This window comes from Balaenoptera acutorostrata, chromosome 10 (genome assembly GCF_949987535.1).
Source record: "Balaenoptera acutorostrata chromosome 10, mBalAcu1.1, whole genome shotgun sequence".
Taxonomy (NCBI): Eukaryota; Metazoa; Chordata; class Mammalia; order Artiodactyla; family Balaenopteridae; genus Balaenoptera; species Balaenoptera acutorostrata.
In genome coordinates this window covers 7605406-7620630 of record NC_080073.1, presented here as the reverse complement: position 1 = coordinate 7620630, position 15225 = coordinate 7605406, and the positions used below count along the sequence as shown (strand labels likewise).

Below are 15225 nucleotides of genomic sequence, written 5' to 3'. Positions count from 1 at the left end.
TGGTTTTTTGGCCACCAGGCATGTGGGATCTTAGCTTCCTTACCAGGGATCGAACCCGCACCCCCTGCATTGGAAGGTGAAGTCTCAGCCACTGGACCGCCAGGGAAGTCCCTTAGGCTCTCTTTTCTAGTCATCCAATACGTACCTGAATGCGCTGTGGTCTTGGTGCCTCTCGGACTATAGTCCGGTCTCCCAGTGCAGGTGAGGGCTGGGGCAGGGCAGTGGGGAGGAGAGACCCAGGGCTTGTTTCCATCCCTTTGTGCCTTTCTTTCATAAAATGGAAGAAGGGGGAATGTGAAAGAGGCGGGGGTAGGAAAGGAGACTTGCCACAGGTTTTCGTGGACAGGTCGATTTTAGGGAAAAGTATGTCTGGAAGTCAAGTTCCAGAAATCAATCATCTTAAAGTTATTTATTCCCTCTTCCCCTTTGGAAAGTTTCGTGTTGCTGTAAGCTCTGGGAACTCCGGTTTAGATAACTGGAGTATAACACACTGCTCTGTGGGGCATAGTGCTTGTTGCTAGAAATTACATAGGAAATACTCAAACCAGTGCTTCCCACAGTGTGTTCCATAGAACAGTAGTTTAAGGATGTGCTTGTGCAAAGCATTCCCTGTCAAACAAGGGTGAGAGACAGCACATTACTAGATTTGGCCTGACCCCCAAGCTCCAGATTCAAGAGGTACATCGGAAAGTGTGCACTGACATAGGAAAGGCTCTGAGAAGTCCTGAAGCAGAGGGACCTGTGTAGTGTTGTCAGGTCTGCTGTTTCTCACTCGGCAGACCTTGAGGAAGGGACTTTGCGGAATGCATTTGGGAAGTGCCACATTGACCGGCTTAGTCCAGTGAGATTGCAGCAGGCCTGGGAGAAAGAGCCCAAGGCAACTCATTTCAGAGGGAGGGCGAAAAGTTGGAGGGATTATTCTTTTGGGTTTTTTTGGCCATGCCATGCAGCTTGTGGGGTCTTAGTTCCCCAACCAGGGATTGAACACCTTACATATGTTTTATTCCTATTGTGTTTGCAAGTCTGCTGTCTCCTCTCAGCCATAATCCCTTTGAGGGCAGAGGCCTTGTCTTGCTGCTGTCGTCCCAGCGCCTAGCAAGTGCCCACCCAGCTGTACGTGCAAGCTCAGTAGGAAGACACTGCTCTTTTAAAGTGGTAGCGGGCTCTCTGCTGGGTTCTAGGGGGACAGGTGACTAAGACAGTCCTGTCCCTGTGGAGCTCAGTGAGTGGGGAAGTTTGACCTGTGAACCAGCAGGTGAGAGGGAGATGGGGAAGGGCAGGAGAGGGTCTTCTGTTGTGAGATGGGGATCTCATCCTCAGAGACGTGGCTCCCGGCAGGCCCTAGCCAGTGCGGGGACAGCAGTGTTTGCTACCAGCACATCCTGCCGGGCTGGGGAGGGGGAGGTATGTTCAGAAGTGCCCGCTTCCTGCTTCTCTCCAGATTCAGTCCAGTGTGGCTGGGGCAGCCAAGGAACTAAATGTCTGATTGTATTTCATTTCAATTAATTTCCATTTTATAGCTGAAGCAATGTAGAATTTTTTTGGTTAAACACAACTTTATTTTGGGGCAGGACTACGTTTCCCTTTAAATGCTGAAAATAAAGTATCCTAGTTGAGATGTGCTGCGAGTATACAATACATATTGGATTTTGAAGACTTAGTCCAAAAAATGTAAAACATTAATAATTTTTAAAGTGATTATATGTTGACATAGTAATATTTTGGATATATTGGGTTGAATAAGATATATTATTAAAATTTTTTTACAACTAAGTTCAAGCATTTAAGGGTAAGCAGTTCTCCCATGCCATTCTCTTCCCCAACACTTGTATCTGGGTTTTAGGCAATTAAAATTGGAACAGGTCATCTTTCTCTTTGTTTCCTCCCTTAAGAGATGGGGAGCAGAGGTCAGCTGCTTTTATTCCGTTTGCTAAAGTTGGTTACTACATTAGCAAATCCTATAGAGCCGTATTCCTCATGCAGAGTTAGAGGCCACTCCTAATTAGGTAAATGGAGAGCATTCAGAGTACATCCTGCTTTTTCAGTCAAGAGCGAAGCTTAAAGTACAGAAATGGCAGGTTATGCTTTGGAGCCATGAGGCCAGGCAGCAAGGTCAGGTGTTAGCCTCTGCCTTGGGATGCAGCTTCCCCCAGGCGCCCGCTTGGGACCTTCCTGCAGAGGTTGGTGCTTCACTTGGGGAGCTGGCCATCTCTCCCATTCTTCTCCATCTGACGAGTCCTCTGTGCCAGGTGCGGCTGCCTCCGTTACCAAAAAGACAGGGTCGAAAAGAGATGGGAGAACTGAGCAGAAAGAAGAATCTGAACCTTGAGAAGAACTCAGAGCTCAGCAGCTAAGGAAGGAGCGGGTGTGTGTCCACTCTGAAAAGATTTAGCAGAGTAATGCAAAGAAGAGTGAGATTTGGTGCCGGCAGCTTGGATGATGGGGGAGGGTGGGCATGATAACATGTGCCAGTCAGACTCAAACCACGTACCCCCCATTGTCTTGCTTTCAGGAATCAGACCTCCCTTCTTACCATGAGGGTCTTTGGGGGGGTCCTCAACCTGAGGATTGACATTCCCTTGCTGCAGTTCCTGATCACTGGGTTGGTCTCTTCATAGTAGGGGCTCTTATCGGGGGCTGGAGAAGGGTCCATGGATGGACTTGGAGATGTAGGTAAACTCTGGTGTGTACATTTTTATCCAGAGACAGTTCATCATTTTCATCAGATTTTCAAAATGCTTTTGGACCCAGAAAAAATGAAGCAGCCCCCGCAGAGTGCATCCTGCTCAGTCCAGCAGGAATCTCTGCCCGAGCCCTTCTTCGTAGGCTTCCAGGACAACCCTCCCACGATTGCATTCTTGCCCCCGGCACTGGAGAAGCACCCCACCCCGCCCCGGGCTGTAGCAGGTTGCCTTTCTATCACCTGCCCCCTGCCCCAGGCTGCCACTGCCTCAGAAAGCCGGGTGATGACCTACCGGTTCCCACCACACCCCTTTCCTAGCAGCAAAACTATTTCTTTCCCCGTTTTACAGGTGGAGAAGGAGACCCCTTGGGCAGTATTCTGCAGTTTTCCAGGGACCCTCCTTACACCACCAGGCTGTGTGACCCATTCAGAAATGCCCTCCCCTCGCCTAGTGTGACCTCCCAGCCACCCTCACAGCCTCCCCGAGCCTGTAACTAGACCTTGGGGTCACCAGATACCTCCTCCCATTCCTCCTGGATCTCATCAAACACAATTTATAAAGATTCAGCCTTAAAATTAAATAATGAAGTTCATGCCCATTGCCTGGTTTCTAGAATTCTAGCTCTCGAAATGCTCCTTCAGTGATGAGGAAAGAGTAAAAGGATAGTTAAGCACAGTTACAGCCACTACACTTCCTTGATACAGAGGAGAGAGAAGATAAAATTTCTTTAAAAAAAAAACACCCCAAACATTTCTCCCTTAAATGGTCCTCCTGCTGCAAAGGTTGCCCTCCTGCGCTAAGCAGTTCCAGTGACGGTCAGCACGCAGGCTCCGGAGGGAGGTGGGCTCAGTCAGATCCCAGCTCAACCCCCTCTGTGGGACCTTAGGCATCACTTCACCTCCCTGCGCCCGTCCCTCGTCTTTTCATCTGTGAAGCGGCAACAGTGCCTGCCACCTGCCACGTCTCCCTCATGGGCTTGTATAAATCCAGTGGGAAGGTGGTGTACATATTTCAGTCCTGTACTCACAAACACATGTGATAACTGCCAGATTTTACCCAAGTACATGCGTGACGACCACTGAATCTACCCATTACTGTTAGTGACACTCTGGTGCCTCTCGTTTGGGAGAGAGAACCTCTTGACAGAGGCTGCAGGTTAAATTCTAGGCATACTTCAGAGTGACTGCTGTGAAGACTTTGGGCAGCGCTCCTGCACCCATTTTCCTGGCCTGGAGGGGCCCCAGGGGTTCCCCCCCACTGTGTGCACTTCAGAAAACCACCTGACTGTTGGTCAGAGGGTACAAACTTCCAGTTGTAAGATGAATAAGTTCTGTGGATCTAATGTACAGCATGGTGATTATAGTTAATAATACTGTATTAGATACATGAAAGTTGCACAGAGAGATGATCTTAAATGTTTTCATCACAAAAAAGGAAATGGTGATTATGTGACTTGATGCAGGTGTTAGCTAACGCTATGATGGTAATGATTTTGTAATATGTAAGCGTGTTGTAGACCTTAAACTTACACAATGTCATATGTCAGTTATATCTCAAGAAAGACTGGAAAAAACCGAACCAAAAAACTCCAGAAAACCATCTGACCCTGAAAATGCGGTTTCTCTCCCAGCATATTTGCAGGTCGGCGACGCTGGCTGGATGGGGGGAGCTGTATGGACGCACTGGCTACAACTATATTTTCTCAGGTGAGCGTTGAGCTGCACCGTCTTTGACTAAGAACAGGAACCCAGTGGTGGAGAATAGCCACCTAGGGCTGCAGTGGTGTAGGTGGAGGGGCAGCAAGCTGGGGGGTGGGCAAGGGCCCTCCTTTTGTCACCTGAGGAGATGCTGGGGGTGAAGAAGACTGCCAGGCGTGTGGGGCATCGGGTGCTGAGAGAGGCAGGAGCGTGGTCCTTGGGGTGGAGCCGGGGGGAGACTGGTCAGGAAGCCCCTGGGTGGAGCCCCTGCCTCGGCGCTGACCGCAGGTTTCTCCCACAGGGGGTGCAGACGACGCCTGGGCAGATGCAGAGGATGTCACGGAGGAGGACTGTGCGCTTCGGTCAGTGCCAGGTGGTTATGGGTCTGGGCTTGGGTTGGGGGCAGGCGTCTGAGCGGTGGTGGCCATTTTCCTAGTGACGGTCGTGACGTCATCAGTGGTCCAGGTGAGTGGCTTGGCTCCCTTCCTCCTGCTGCCAAGTCCACGCCCCTGAAACAGGGCTGTTGCAGTCCACCCTGTAGCTTCACCCGAAGCTGACTTTATGGACTACCTGAGCAGTCTGTGCTCGCCAGGACTGCAGAGAGAATGCCCCAACCCTGGGGTTCCTGGCACCTCAGGCCCAAAACACAGGCCAGACATCTGTGTGTCTTCAAGCCCCACAGTTTCCAGGGTGCTGACATCTGGCCTACCAGGTGATGCGCAGCACACCCGGCCTGAGGCACGGGACAAGCAAGGACTGTGGTCCCCACATGAGAGGTGTGGGCACTAGAAGCTCCACAGCTGTGTGATAGGTGTCATAAGGAGCTTGCTACAGAGGAATGTTTTAGGCCGCCTTAAAGGGAGGGAGGGGGCTGGCTCCCACTCTTCCTACCTCCTTTCCAAATATTTTTAGAAAACGGCAGTAATGGATATTTTGGAAAAGCTCCTTTGCATGGTCTGTACCACATGGAAAGTCTTTAACTGGTGTCAAGTGTCTCTGGAATGCACACCAGCACCCTAGTCAGATCAGCCGCCCAAAATCATGGCTCGGCGCATGAAAAGGCATCTCGCTGTGCCCGGCTTCTGCCCGTTAGTTCCAAGAGCAGTGGCTCTGGCTTGTGCTCAAGAATGTTCGGCTCTTCCCCCGGGATCAGACGACCTCTGCCCCAGCCAGGCCGTCTTCCACAGTGCGCACTGTTGTTGGTGAGGAGTCTGCTGGGGACAGCAAAGCAGTGGGCATTAAAAAAAAAATTAATAGTGCCTGTTTATTCGTTCTGCTTTTGCCTTTATCTGTATGACTGATCAAAAGGCAGCCTGGGGATTAGGAAAATTTTATCTTTCTCCTTGCTTCAGAGGTCTTCTAAGCAGAGGGAATTCACTTGCTAATATTTCACAATCAGTTGATAACATAGCTCTAAAAAGTCCATCTCCCAGTGAGTTTCAATCTGTTACATTTTGAGCAAGTCATATGGCTAAAAACGGTCATAAATGGGGGAAAGGGAGGGGGATGGAGAGAGAGAAACTCTAATGAAGGCTCAAAGACTCTATCAGCCACTAGCCTGCTGCTTTTTAGAACTCGGAGATTATCTTGAGTCTTCTGGCTTAATGTCAAGCAGTGCCAAAAAGCCCTTTCTCGCCCCAGCTGCAGATTGTTCCTCTTTGAAATGCGTCGCGGGATAATCTCTTAGAAAGTCACCTTCCCTGGGAGCAGTTGTCTTGTCTTGGCCCTCCTTCTGTCTTCTGGAGAAGGGAATCAGAAGTTCTTCTGTAGAACCTAGACTTCCTTGAACGCGCCCCTCAGGCCCCAGACTTCTGTGGATGAATGTGCAGTGCAGCTTCTCCCTCTGGCTCTTTGTTTCAGAAGTTCCGACACGCATCTTTTTGATAAGGTCAGAGGGTATGACATCAAGCTGCTCCGGTACCTGTCAGTGAAATACATCTGTGACCTGATGGTGGAGAACAAGAAGGTGAAGTTTGGCATGAAGTGAGTGCAGGGCACCCCCTGCGAAGTGGGTGGAGGCCGTGTGCTCACAGGCTCGTGGGGTCGGAGATGACACAGAGCAGTTACGAGGGCACACCGCGTGCCCGGCCTCGTGCATCCTCTCCTTGTATCCTCACACAGCCCTCCCCTGCGAGGAGGTTCTGGTGTCCCCCTCTTGCAGGGGAGAGACTGAAGCCGGAGAGGTTAAGTCACTTGCTCGTGGTGGTGCGGAGAGCACCAAGGGAGCTGTGGGTCTCTAACGTGTGCCCTGCTGCCGCTGCGCCATCTCTGGTAGATTAGAGTCTCTTTTAACGTGGATCGAAAAACATCAGTATTCACTCAATTTTTATGTCCTGTATGGAACAAATCTTCATGCGATAAGGCAAAATTAGAAACAAATGGGACCTGGGTTAGGGTGATGAAATTTGGGGAATTTTTCCAAAGTGTTGTTTATTTTTTATAATATCCACTTTTAATTATGCCGAGTATGTCTTAGAAAATAAGCCACACTGAGGCTGTTACAGCTCAGCTGTTTGCAGTCACCTGCACATCCCGCTGCTGTCACAGTAGTCCTGCGTCTCTCAGATGCTGTCTGGGAGTGTCCGCAGTGGATGCCGGAGAAGATGGTGGAGGCGAGAGTCCGCCTCAGGGCCCCTTTTGGACAGTGTCTCTGTTATTTTGCTCTTTTCTCACTCTGCCCTCCAGGTCAGGGGGCGGTGCTGCCTTCGCGGGAAGCTTGTTCCGCGGCTTAGGTCCCGTTGCGGGTGCTGTGGTGTCCGGGGGAGTCGGCGTTCTCACCTGGTGACTTGGGGTAGAGGCGGCAGAGCAGTCGCATTTCTTAGTCGTTCGAAGTAAGCCCCCTGGAGGGCATCATTCCTAACTCTGAACAGTAGTTTCTATAGCAGGAGGATCATTCGAGCTGTGGTAACGCTTGTGGGGAATGGTGTGCATGTGTTGTGATGCCGTAACACGTTGTATCCTGTCTTGTAGTGTCACCTCCTCCGAGAAGGTGGACAAAGCCCAGCGCTATGCCGACTTCACTCTCCTCTCCATCCCGTATCCAGGTAGGGGCTCTTTCCAAGGTCTGGTCAAGGGACAGGCTTCCCAGGACTGGGGCTCTTAGAGGCCCTCCTCAGGCCCTGGCCACTTAGGTGCACAGATGCCCCGGAGCCCTCGGGCAGGATCTGCTGTCGCTCAGCATAGCGCAGTGCAGCTCCCGGTCCTTGGCTCTCACTTTCGGGTAGGATGCTGTCCTTGTGGGGAAGGAGGGGGGGGGGGCTTTCCCCTGGGAGGGGCCCGGGAATGGAGTCCTGGCTCAGGTCCTCCCTACTGCCCTCTTGAGCGAGTTACTTCACCTCGCCCAGCTTCAGGTTTTCTCAGGTGTCACCGGAAGTTGGTGAGGCTTAGCTCAGGGTCTTGTTGTGCGGATTAGGTGAGGTCAGGTTTATCGGTGTGCTCTGTGCAGCTAATGTGCTGTTTCAGTGTGAAATGACATCGTTAGTCCTCCGTGTCAGCAACCAGCTATACTGCGCTGGCTTTTGCCGTGGTGAGGGTGTAAGTGCTCTGTCCCCAGTTGCACGTGGTTGGTGGCCTCACCGTGTCACAGAGCACCGTGGTGCGCACACAGCTGGCTGCATTTGTCTCTGGCACCGACTGCATGCGACCTGTGGCCAGGGCAGTGTTCTCTGCACTGGATACTGAAGCTGCGTTGGTCCAGTTTGTAGCGTTTAAGCTTTCTTTCTGGCAACACCTGCTTGTTCAAGGAGGTATTAGAGCCCTAACATCAGCACCAAACTTTGTCAACAGATGGCAGGAGGTGGACTCTTTCTCCTTGAAACCTCTTTCCTGTTCCTCAGCAGTAGCACCTGCCTTCAGTCCTGTGCTGGATCTTGTCTCCTCATCTTGGAGCCATGTGGCCAATAGAGAGAGCAGGCTGGTGACCCCAGGTTGCAGTAGAGCCACGAGGCCTTCTTATTAGAACCTCAAGTTCATCCACTGCCTGGTGGGCAGAGGGTATCCTCATCAGTGTGAGCTGGTGGTATCCAAACCACAACCCCTGTGGCCTGGCTGTCTTACAGTGGCCTCCTTCAGGGTCTCTCCTCACTCTTCTCTGCTAGCTTAGCATTTGGTGGCATGTGGGGCTGGGCGTGCATTCCAGTCCCAGCACTGTGTCCTTGAACAAGTCCCTTAACCCTTCTGAGCACATGCATAAAATGTGGTTAATGGTGCTTATTCTGGGTGAAGTGCCAGACCTGTCCCTGACAGGTGCTCGCCGACACCAGGCCGAGTGATGGGTGCGTGGGAGGAGAGGCTCACTTTGGGCAGGTGCAGAACCATGACGATGATGCCATGGGCTCGGCAGCGTCAGAGATGCGTCGAGACAGAGACGTCCCCAGTGGGGGTCTGCACCGGAGCTTCCCTTAGGTAGCTCTAAGGCTGGTTTTCAGACTAGGCTCCTGACTCTCAGGAGATGCTTTGGGGGTCCCCAGACTGAAGCACTCTCTGCCAAGTGAATGGGAGAGGACTGAGCTGGCTGAGGAACCAGGCGTCAGCTTTCTTTATTTGTATTCAGCTTCTCGGTAAGACTTGGCTTAGAAAAAATTGTTTTGTGGGACTTCCCTGGCAGTCCAGTGGTTCAGACTCCGTGCTTCCACTGAAGGGGCAAGGGTTCGATCCCTGGTCGGGGAAATAAGGATCCCGCATGACAGTGGCCAAAAAGAAAAAACAAAAACAAAAACACACCACACTTTAAAAAAAAGAAAAGAAAAGAAAAAAAATCGTTTTGCTCCAGAACAGTAGCACAATATCCTTTCTGCTGTCGTTGGGCAGCTTGTTAAAAGACTCCTGAAATATTAACTAACACCTTTTGACCCAGTTATTCACTAGGCCATAATCCAGCCAGCTTGGGCCTGAAGATGTTCATCATGTCTGATTATACCAGCCAAACATGGGAAATGTTTTCATTAATCAGAATAATGATGATGTAAATGATGGTACAGCCATCCATAGTAGAACGAGATATTACATAGTCATAGAAAAATGCTTAAGGTGCTAATAAGCAAGGTAGAAAATTAAATAGTACAATCTCAACTCTGTAAGAGAAAAAGTGCTTACACAAAATGGTAAGAAAAGAATATGCCAGAATGGTAAGATGATACCATCTCTCTGTGAATTTTTCCCCCCATTCTTCCCAGAATATCGTGTACTGCGTCTGATAGTTGTGTATGGTGTCGAGGGGAGGTTAAGAGGCATCAGTAAAAATCCAGACGCCTAGGTGGCAGGAGACGCTGTTGCACACCCGGATGAGGGGACAGAGACGCACTTACCTTGCTTACCTTAATTACCTTGCTTCCTCTGCTGATGTTCTAGAATTTCTTTACGTGCCTACATTATTATACTTCATAAAATTGCCATTATCCAGACCAAGTCCTGAAATGCACTCTGCTGCCATTTCAGGGGTCTCTGTTGAGCCCTCTGATGACTTTGAAGCCCAGACAGGAACTGCGGTGGTATCAGTTCTCTGTCAGACTAATTTAGGCTTAGACTAGCCCTTGAAAACGAGAAGTGTTCTGGGAGCACTTCCTTTAGGGCACCAAGATAGATGGGGCCGAAAACTCTCCAGCATGAGTCTAATTTGCTTCCCTCTTGAGCGAGCGTCCATTCTCACTTCACTTTTGGTCCCATCTGTTTGCCTCTCAACGGGCTCAGAAGCCCGTTCAGATAATGAATGTCAAGGCATTGCCCTGGGTACTGAGGCTGTTTTAATTCTTTCCGTTTCTCACAGTCAGTTGCTTCTGCATTATATGCTGGTCAGAGCTTGGCTTGGAGCCTGCAGTGTTGATTCAAGTGCTCAAGTTTGAGAAAACAGAGCACTTCACGGGAGTTCTGAGGAATGATTGGTGTCCCTCCTAAACCCAGGCTCATAAGCTCAGGGCTTCTGTCTGCTATTTATATTTCTTCTTTCTCCCAGTGAGGCACCCAAGAATACGCTGAAGTGTTAGAGCTGAGGATTGATTCCTGACTTCCCCGTCCACAGTGAGGCCTGGGGGATTCGAGTGCAGGAGTGTGTGGGTTGGTGAGAGCCAGGTCTGCAGAACACACAGGCTAAGTCTCCAGACCTTCCTCCACGAAAGAACCTTTCCTTTCTCCCCTGGTGTGGCCCCAGACAGGAGCATGTCCCAAGAGGAGCTGGAGAGTTCCATGTGAATGTTTATGGCCTGTGGCTACTTTGACAGAATTCAGGCAACTGTTTTGTTGCCTTTGGGGACCTCACCAGACTTGGACCTGCGGCGAAAGCCTTGTGCCCTCTGGAGTTTGTGTTGGTCCCGGTGGAGGAACTGAGAGGAGTGCAGGCCTCGTTCTCCCCAGGCTGAGCTGCAGGGCTGCACTGGGGCTCTCACTGCAGCGGTGGCATGAGGACGGCACCAGTGTGCTGTCACCTGAGTGCCACTTGTACCAGTGCCGTGCCAGGTGTTTTATACGTATTATTTCATTTCATCCTTAACCACCTTACAAATGAGAAAATCAAGGCTTAGAGAAATTAACTTGTTCACAGTCACAGAGCTACGTGAAAGGCTGAGGTTTGAAGCTGGGAACATTGCCAAGGTGCTTTTCTCTCCACTCCTCTCTCTGTTCCTGAGGTCTTACCCTGGTGGTGTTTCTTATAGTTTTTCTAGTGAATGATACAGAAAGCACATCTTGGCGAGGTTTGTTGGAGAAGGACGTGTCTCTTGAGCGCCTGTCACATTTCAGGCACTGTCCGTGGTCCTTTCTCTCATGTTACGATGTTCGGTCCTCACTGAAAGCCTGCGAGGTTGGTACAGGCAGACCTCATTTTATTGCTCTTCGCTTTATTACTCTTCACATATCGCATTTTTTACAAACTGAACATTTGTGGCAACCCTGTGTCAAGTCTGTTGGAGACATTTTTCCAGTATTTGTTCACCTCATGTCTCTGTCACATTTTGATAGTTCTCACAGTACGTCAGACTTTTCCATTATTACTCCATTTGTTATGCTGACCTGTGATCAGTGATCTTCGATGTTACTATTCCACCTCACTGTAAGCTCAGATTATGTCAGCGTTTTTTAGCAATAAAGTGGTTTTTTTTTTTTTTTTTTGGGTGTGCCGTGTAGCTTGTACGATCTTAGTTCCCTGACCAGGGATTGAACCGGGGCCCACAGCAGTGCACCAAGTCCTAACCACTGGACCGCCAGGGAATTCCCCGAAGTATTTTTTATTTAAGGTATTTTTAAAATTTAAGATATATATATTTTTAGACATAGTGCTATCACACACTCAATAAGCTATAATACAGTGTAAACATAACTTTACTATGCACTAGGAAACCAAAAAATTAGTGTGGCTTGCTTTATTGCGGTGGTCTGGAACTGAACCCTCAATGTCTCTGAAGTGTGTCTGCATCAGGAGGGAGGGTGATCCTCCGTAACTAGGTAAGTTGCTGAGAAAGTGCTGCCGGGGCTCAAATTGTAAACCACGCTGTTGTTCGCTGGCTGTTGGCACTTCAGGGACTTGTAGGGCAAAGGGACCTGAAATGAGAGAAAAGTGACAACAACCAGTGAGCACAGATGGAGAGAGGTACAGAGGTGTGCAGGTGGGGGCTGCCTCATCGGGAAGGTCTGGGCTGGAAACCCAAGGAGCGTTGGAGGCTCCCGCTCACCCGGCCCAGTCCCCACTCGTGTCAGCTGGGGCCCACTTTGGAGTGTGTGAGCTGGTGGCCACCCCGGTCCTCCAGCACCCAGGGGCATCTCAGGACACTGGGCCAGGAAGGGTGGTGTCATGACTCTGCCCTTCTTTTCCAGGCTGTGAATTTTTCAAGGAATATAAGGATCGGGATTACATGGCTGAAGGGCTCATCTTTAACTGGAAGCAGGTATGAGCAGTAACATTCATCAGCTTGGGTCTTCTGTCTGTGAAGGGAAACCAGCTAGTAATCTTCTTGGGGAAAACAGCTACCCTTCTCCTTTCTTTGCTCTTCCCTGAATGAGTCTCATTATTGTTCTCTCTCTCCTCCTTGTATGTACATGTTTAAACTCTCACCATATATACTTTTGTCTCCCCCTTTAATTTCTCCCTTTCTGTAAATGAGTTTTCAGGGACAGGGTAGGAGAAGTCCTTCATTTTTGCTCCGCTACCTGTGTGCAGAGCGGGAGCAGCCGTCTGCCCCGCCCCAGTGGGCGGGAGCAGCCCAGGAGCTGCCGGGGGCTGAACACGGTTCACCACCTCTGCATCAGCCGTCAGCACTCAAACGGCCAACTGAAAAGCTCCACTTGGCAGCAGTATCTGGTCCCTTTGATTTTTAAGCTGTCACTCCCAGGGTGGCACAGGCATCTGGCCCTGAGAAGGCGAGCACTGTGGGGGGACATCCTGCCTGCCTGTGGTAGCCACAGCTTCAGGGCCTCAACCTGCCTGGTCATCCTGGCTTCTTCTGGTGGCCAGCCTGCATCTCACAGTGTCTTTCTGTCCCCAGGACTACGTTGATGCCCCTCTGAGCATCCCCGACTTCCTGACTTGCTCTCTGAACATTGACTGGAGCCAGTATCAGGTGAGGGGACCCCTGGTGCCTGCCCCACGAGTCCCTCAGGCAGACACCTGAAGGCCTGGCTTGTGACCTCTGACCTCCTGGGAAAGGAGGAGCTGCTTACTTGTCTAACTCTCCCTCCTGCTTTCTTGGCCCAGAAAATCAAAGCTTTCTGAACATGACTTACTAAAAGATTTGCATCCACCAGGGGGTTCTGTTTCCAGAGGAGGACCTCATGGAGTTTGCTTTTCCAGCTCTGGGATTTAGTGACTTTTTTCATTTTACCTTTTAAATGCGTGTTCCATCAGAGAAAGTGCAGAGCTACCTGACCTGATTTGGTTATAGAAACCTTAAAATTATTTCCACTGTGCTTCTCTCCTCTTCTCATCGTCTGCCATGGAAGGGTCCCCAGTCTTTTTTTTTTTTTTTTTTTTTTATTTATTTATTTTTGGCTGCATTGGGCCTTCATTGCTGTGCGCAGGCTTTCTCTAGTTGCGGCGAGCAGGGGCTGCTCTTCATTGTGGTGCGCAGGCTTCTCATTGCGGTGGCTTGTTGTGGAGCACGGGCTCTAGGCGCATGGGCTTCAGTAGTTGTGACACACGGGCTCGGTAGTTGTGGCGCACGGGCTCTAGAGCGCAAGCTCAGTAGTTGTGGCACACAGGCTTTTTTGCTCCGCGGCATGTGGGATCTTCCCGGACCAGGGATTGAACCCGTGTTCCCTGCATTGGCAGGTGGATTCTTAACCACCGCGCCACCAAGGAAGTCTGAAGGGTCCCCAGTCTTACTGGATGGATCCATCTCTCTACCGTGTTTAGCCCACTGTACAAGCCCACAGGCCATTAGCAGTGTCCTTGCCGCTTGCTTCAACCAGGACAAGTAGCCTCGTTCTTCCCACTGCCTTCCCCATGTCTGTTCCCTCTGCCTGGCTGGCCTTCCCAGCCTCCTCTTGTCTGGCTGACACACTGCCTTCAGGATTTGGCTCGAGTGTCCACTCCAAGAAGAATTCTCTGCTGTGCCTCCTCTCCCCCGTCCCTAGAGAGGTTGGATGCTTGCGTCTACATTCCCATTAATCCGGGCTCTGGGCCCGGCCTGGCCTCTCTCGGTGATCCACACCTACTTCCTTTTCCAAGTGTCCCGTCATGCAAGCACCTCAAACTCAAGCTGCCCAAAATGGAATTGGCCACAACCCACAGCACCCCCGGGCCCTCCACCATTTACCCAGATGCTCAGACTCGAAAAATGGGGCCTCTTCTCTCCAACATCCATGGCTGGTCCCATCAGTTCTGTAAGTCTCTGCCCCAGGGAAATTCCCCAGTCCTTCTTGCTTCCATCTCTTAGGTCACTGGCCTAATGCAGGCTACCATCGTCTCATGGCTGAGCGTGGGCCCACACTGAAGGGGCAACCGACTGGAAATAGTGAACGTAAAGCATGTGAATAGGGCCTGGCAGAGCGCGATACTCAGATGATGGGGCAAGGTCGTCACTGTCACGCCTTCCTTCAAAGCTGCCACTGACTTTCCTTTTTCCCTCAGGATAAGTCCAAGGACCCTTATGTGGTCCACCCAGCTCCACGTGGTCCAGGCTTGTTCTTGTGACTCACTGGCTGTCCCCTCCCTCTCCTCCAGCTACCCTGACCGCCTCTCCACCCCTTAGGGAAGATGCTCTCCAGGTTTGCACATGCTGTTCTCTCTGCCACAAACACTCGTGTGCTTTCCCTCCCCTTTTCTCACATGCATGTCACCATCTCCAAGAAGCCTTGCCTAAGGGTCCCCATGGGTCAGGCTAGGCTCACCTCCCCAGTTCCATGGTCCTGCAGCATCTTAGAGGGCTCCTTTTAATTAGCACACCTGCAGCGATTCACTTTGCCTTCCCTTCCCTCCAGCCTCAGGGCTGGAGTCGTTGTGTTCACTGCTGTGTCCCAGGGCCAGGCCCACAGTCACGTTCACACCACTGTTTCCCATTGCACGAGCAGTAGTGCATGTGTGGGTGTTGCTGACCTCTGTGTAGCCCGATGGAATTCCATAGAGCTCTGCTCTTTCATTCTGTGCCCGAAGACCCCTTCCAGTGGCAGCTGCTCCTCAAGCTAGCCGCTGACTATGAACAGTCAGTGAAAGAACATTCTACAGGTACCTCCTAGTCCCTAAGCACGAAGCCTTACAGATGCAGAGGTGCCAAAATGGCCTCCGCCCTCACTGGGCTCAGTCTAGGAAAATTCCGAGGCAACAGCATAACCATCACCTGCGTAGTAGGGATATTGACCAGTGGCCACAGAAGAAGACTCTGTAGAGAAGATAATGGGGCTGGGCCTTTAAAGGATGAGTA

General features: G+C 50.8%; 1 protein-coding gene across 8 annotated transcripts in view; it reads left to right on the top strand.

Annotated features, from left to right (window-relative positions):
* The window catches only part of MTMR14 (myotubularin related protein 14), a 43208-nt gene that overhangs the window by 8956 nt on the left and 19027 nt on the right, over positions 1–15225 (top strand). For 5 of the 8 annotated variants that reach the window (XM_007192525.2, XM_007192523.2, XM_007192526.2 and 2 more), the window contains 6 exons: positions 4315–4390; positions 4683–4743; positions 6242–6364; positions 7352–7425; positions 12185–12255; positions 12853–12927. In XM_007192525.2, the coding sequence (XP_007192587.1) occupies positions 4315–4390; positions 4683–4743; positions 6242–6364; positions 7352–7425; positions 12185–12255; positions 12853–12927 (480 nt within the window). Of the gene's footprint in view, positions 1–4314; positions 4391–4682; positions 4744–6241; positions 6365–7351; positions 7426–12184; positions 12256–12852; positions 12928–15225 lie in introns of those variants that run through there. The other 3 variants (XM_028169095.2, XM_057554612.1, XM_057554615.1) reach the window with 2 other exon arrangements.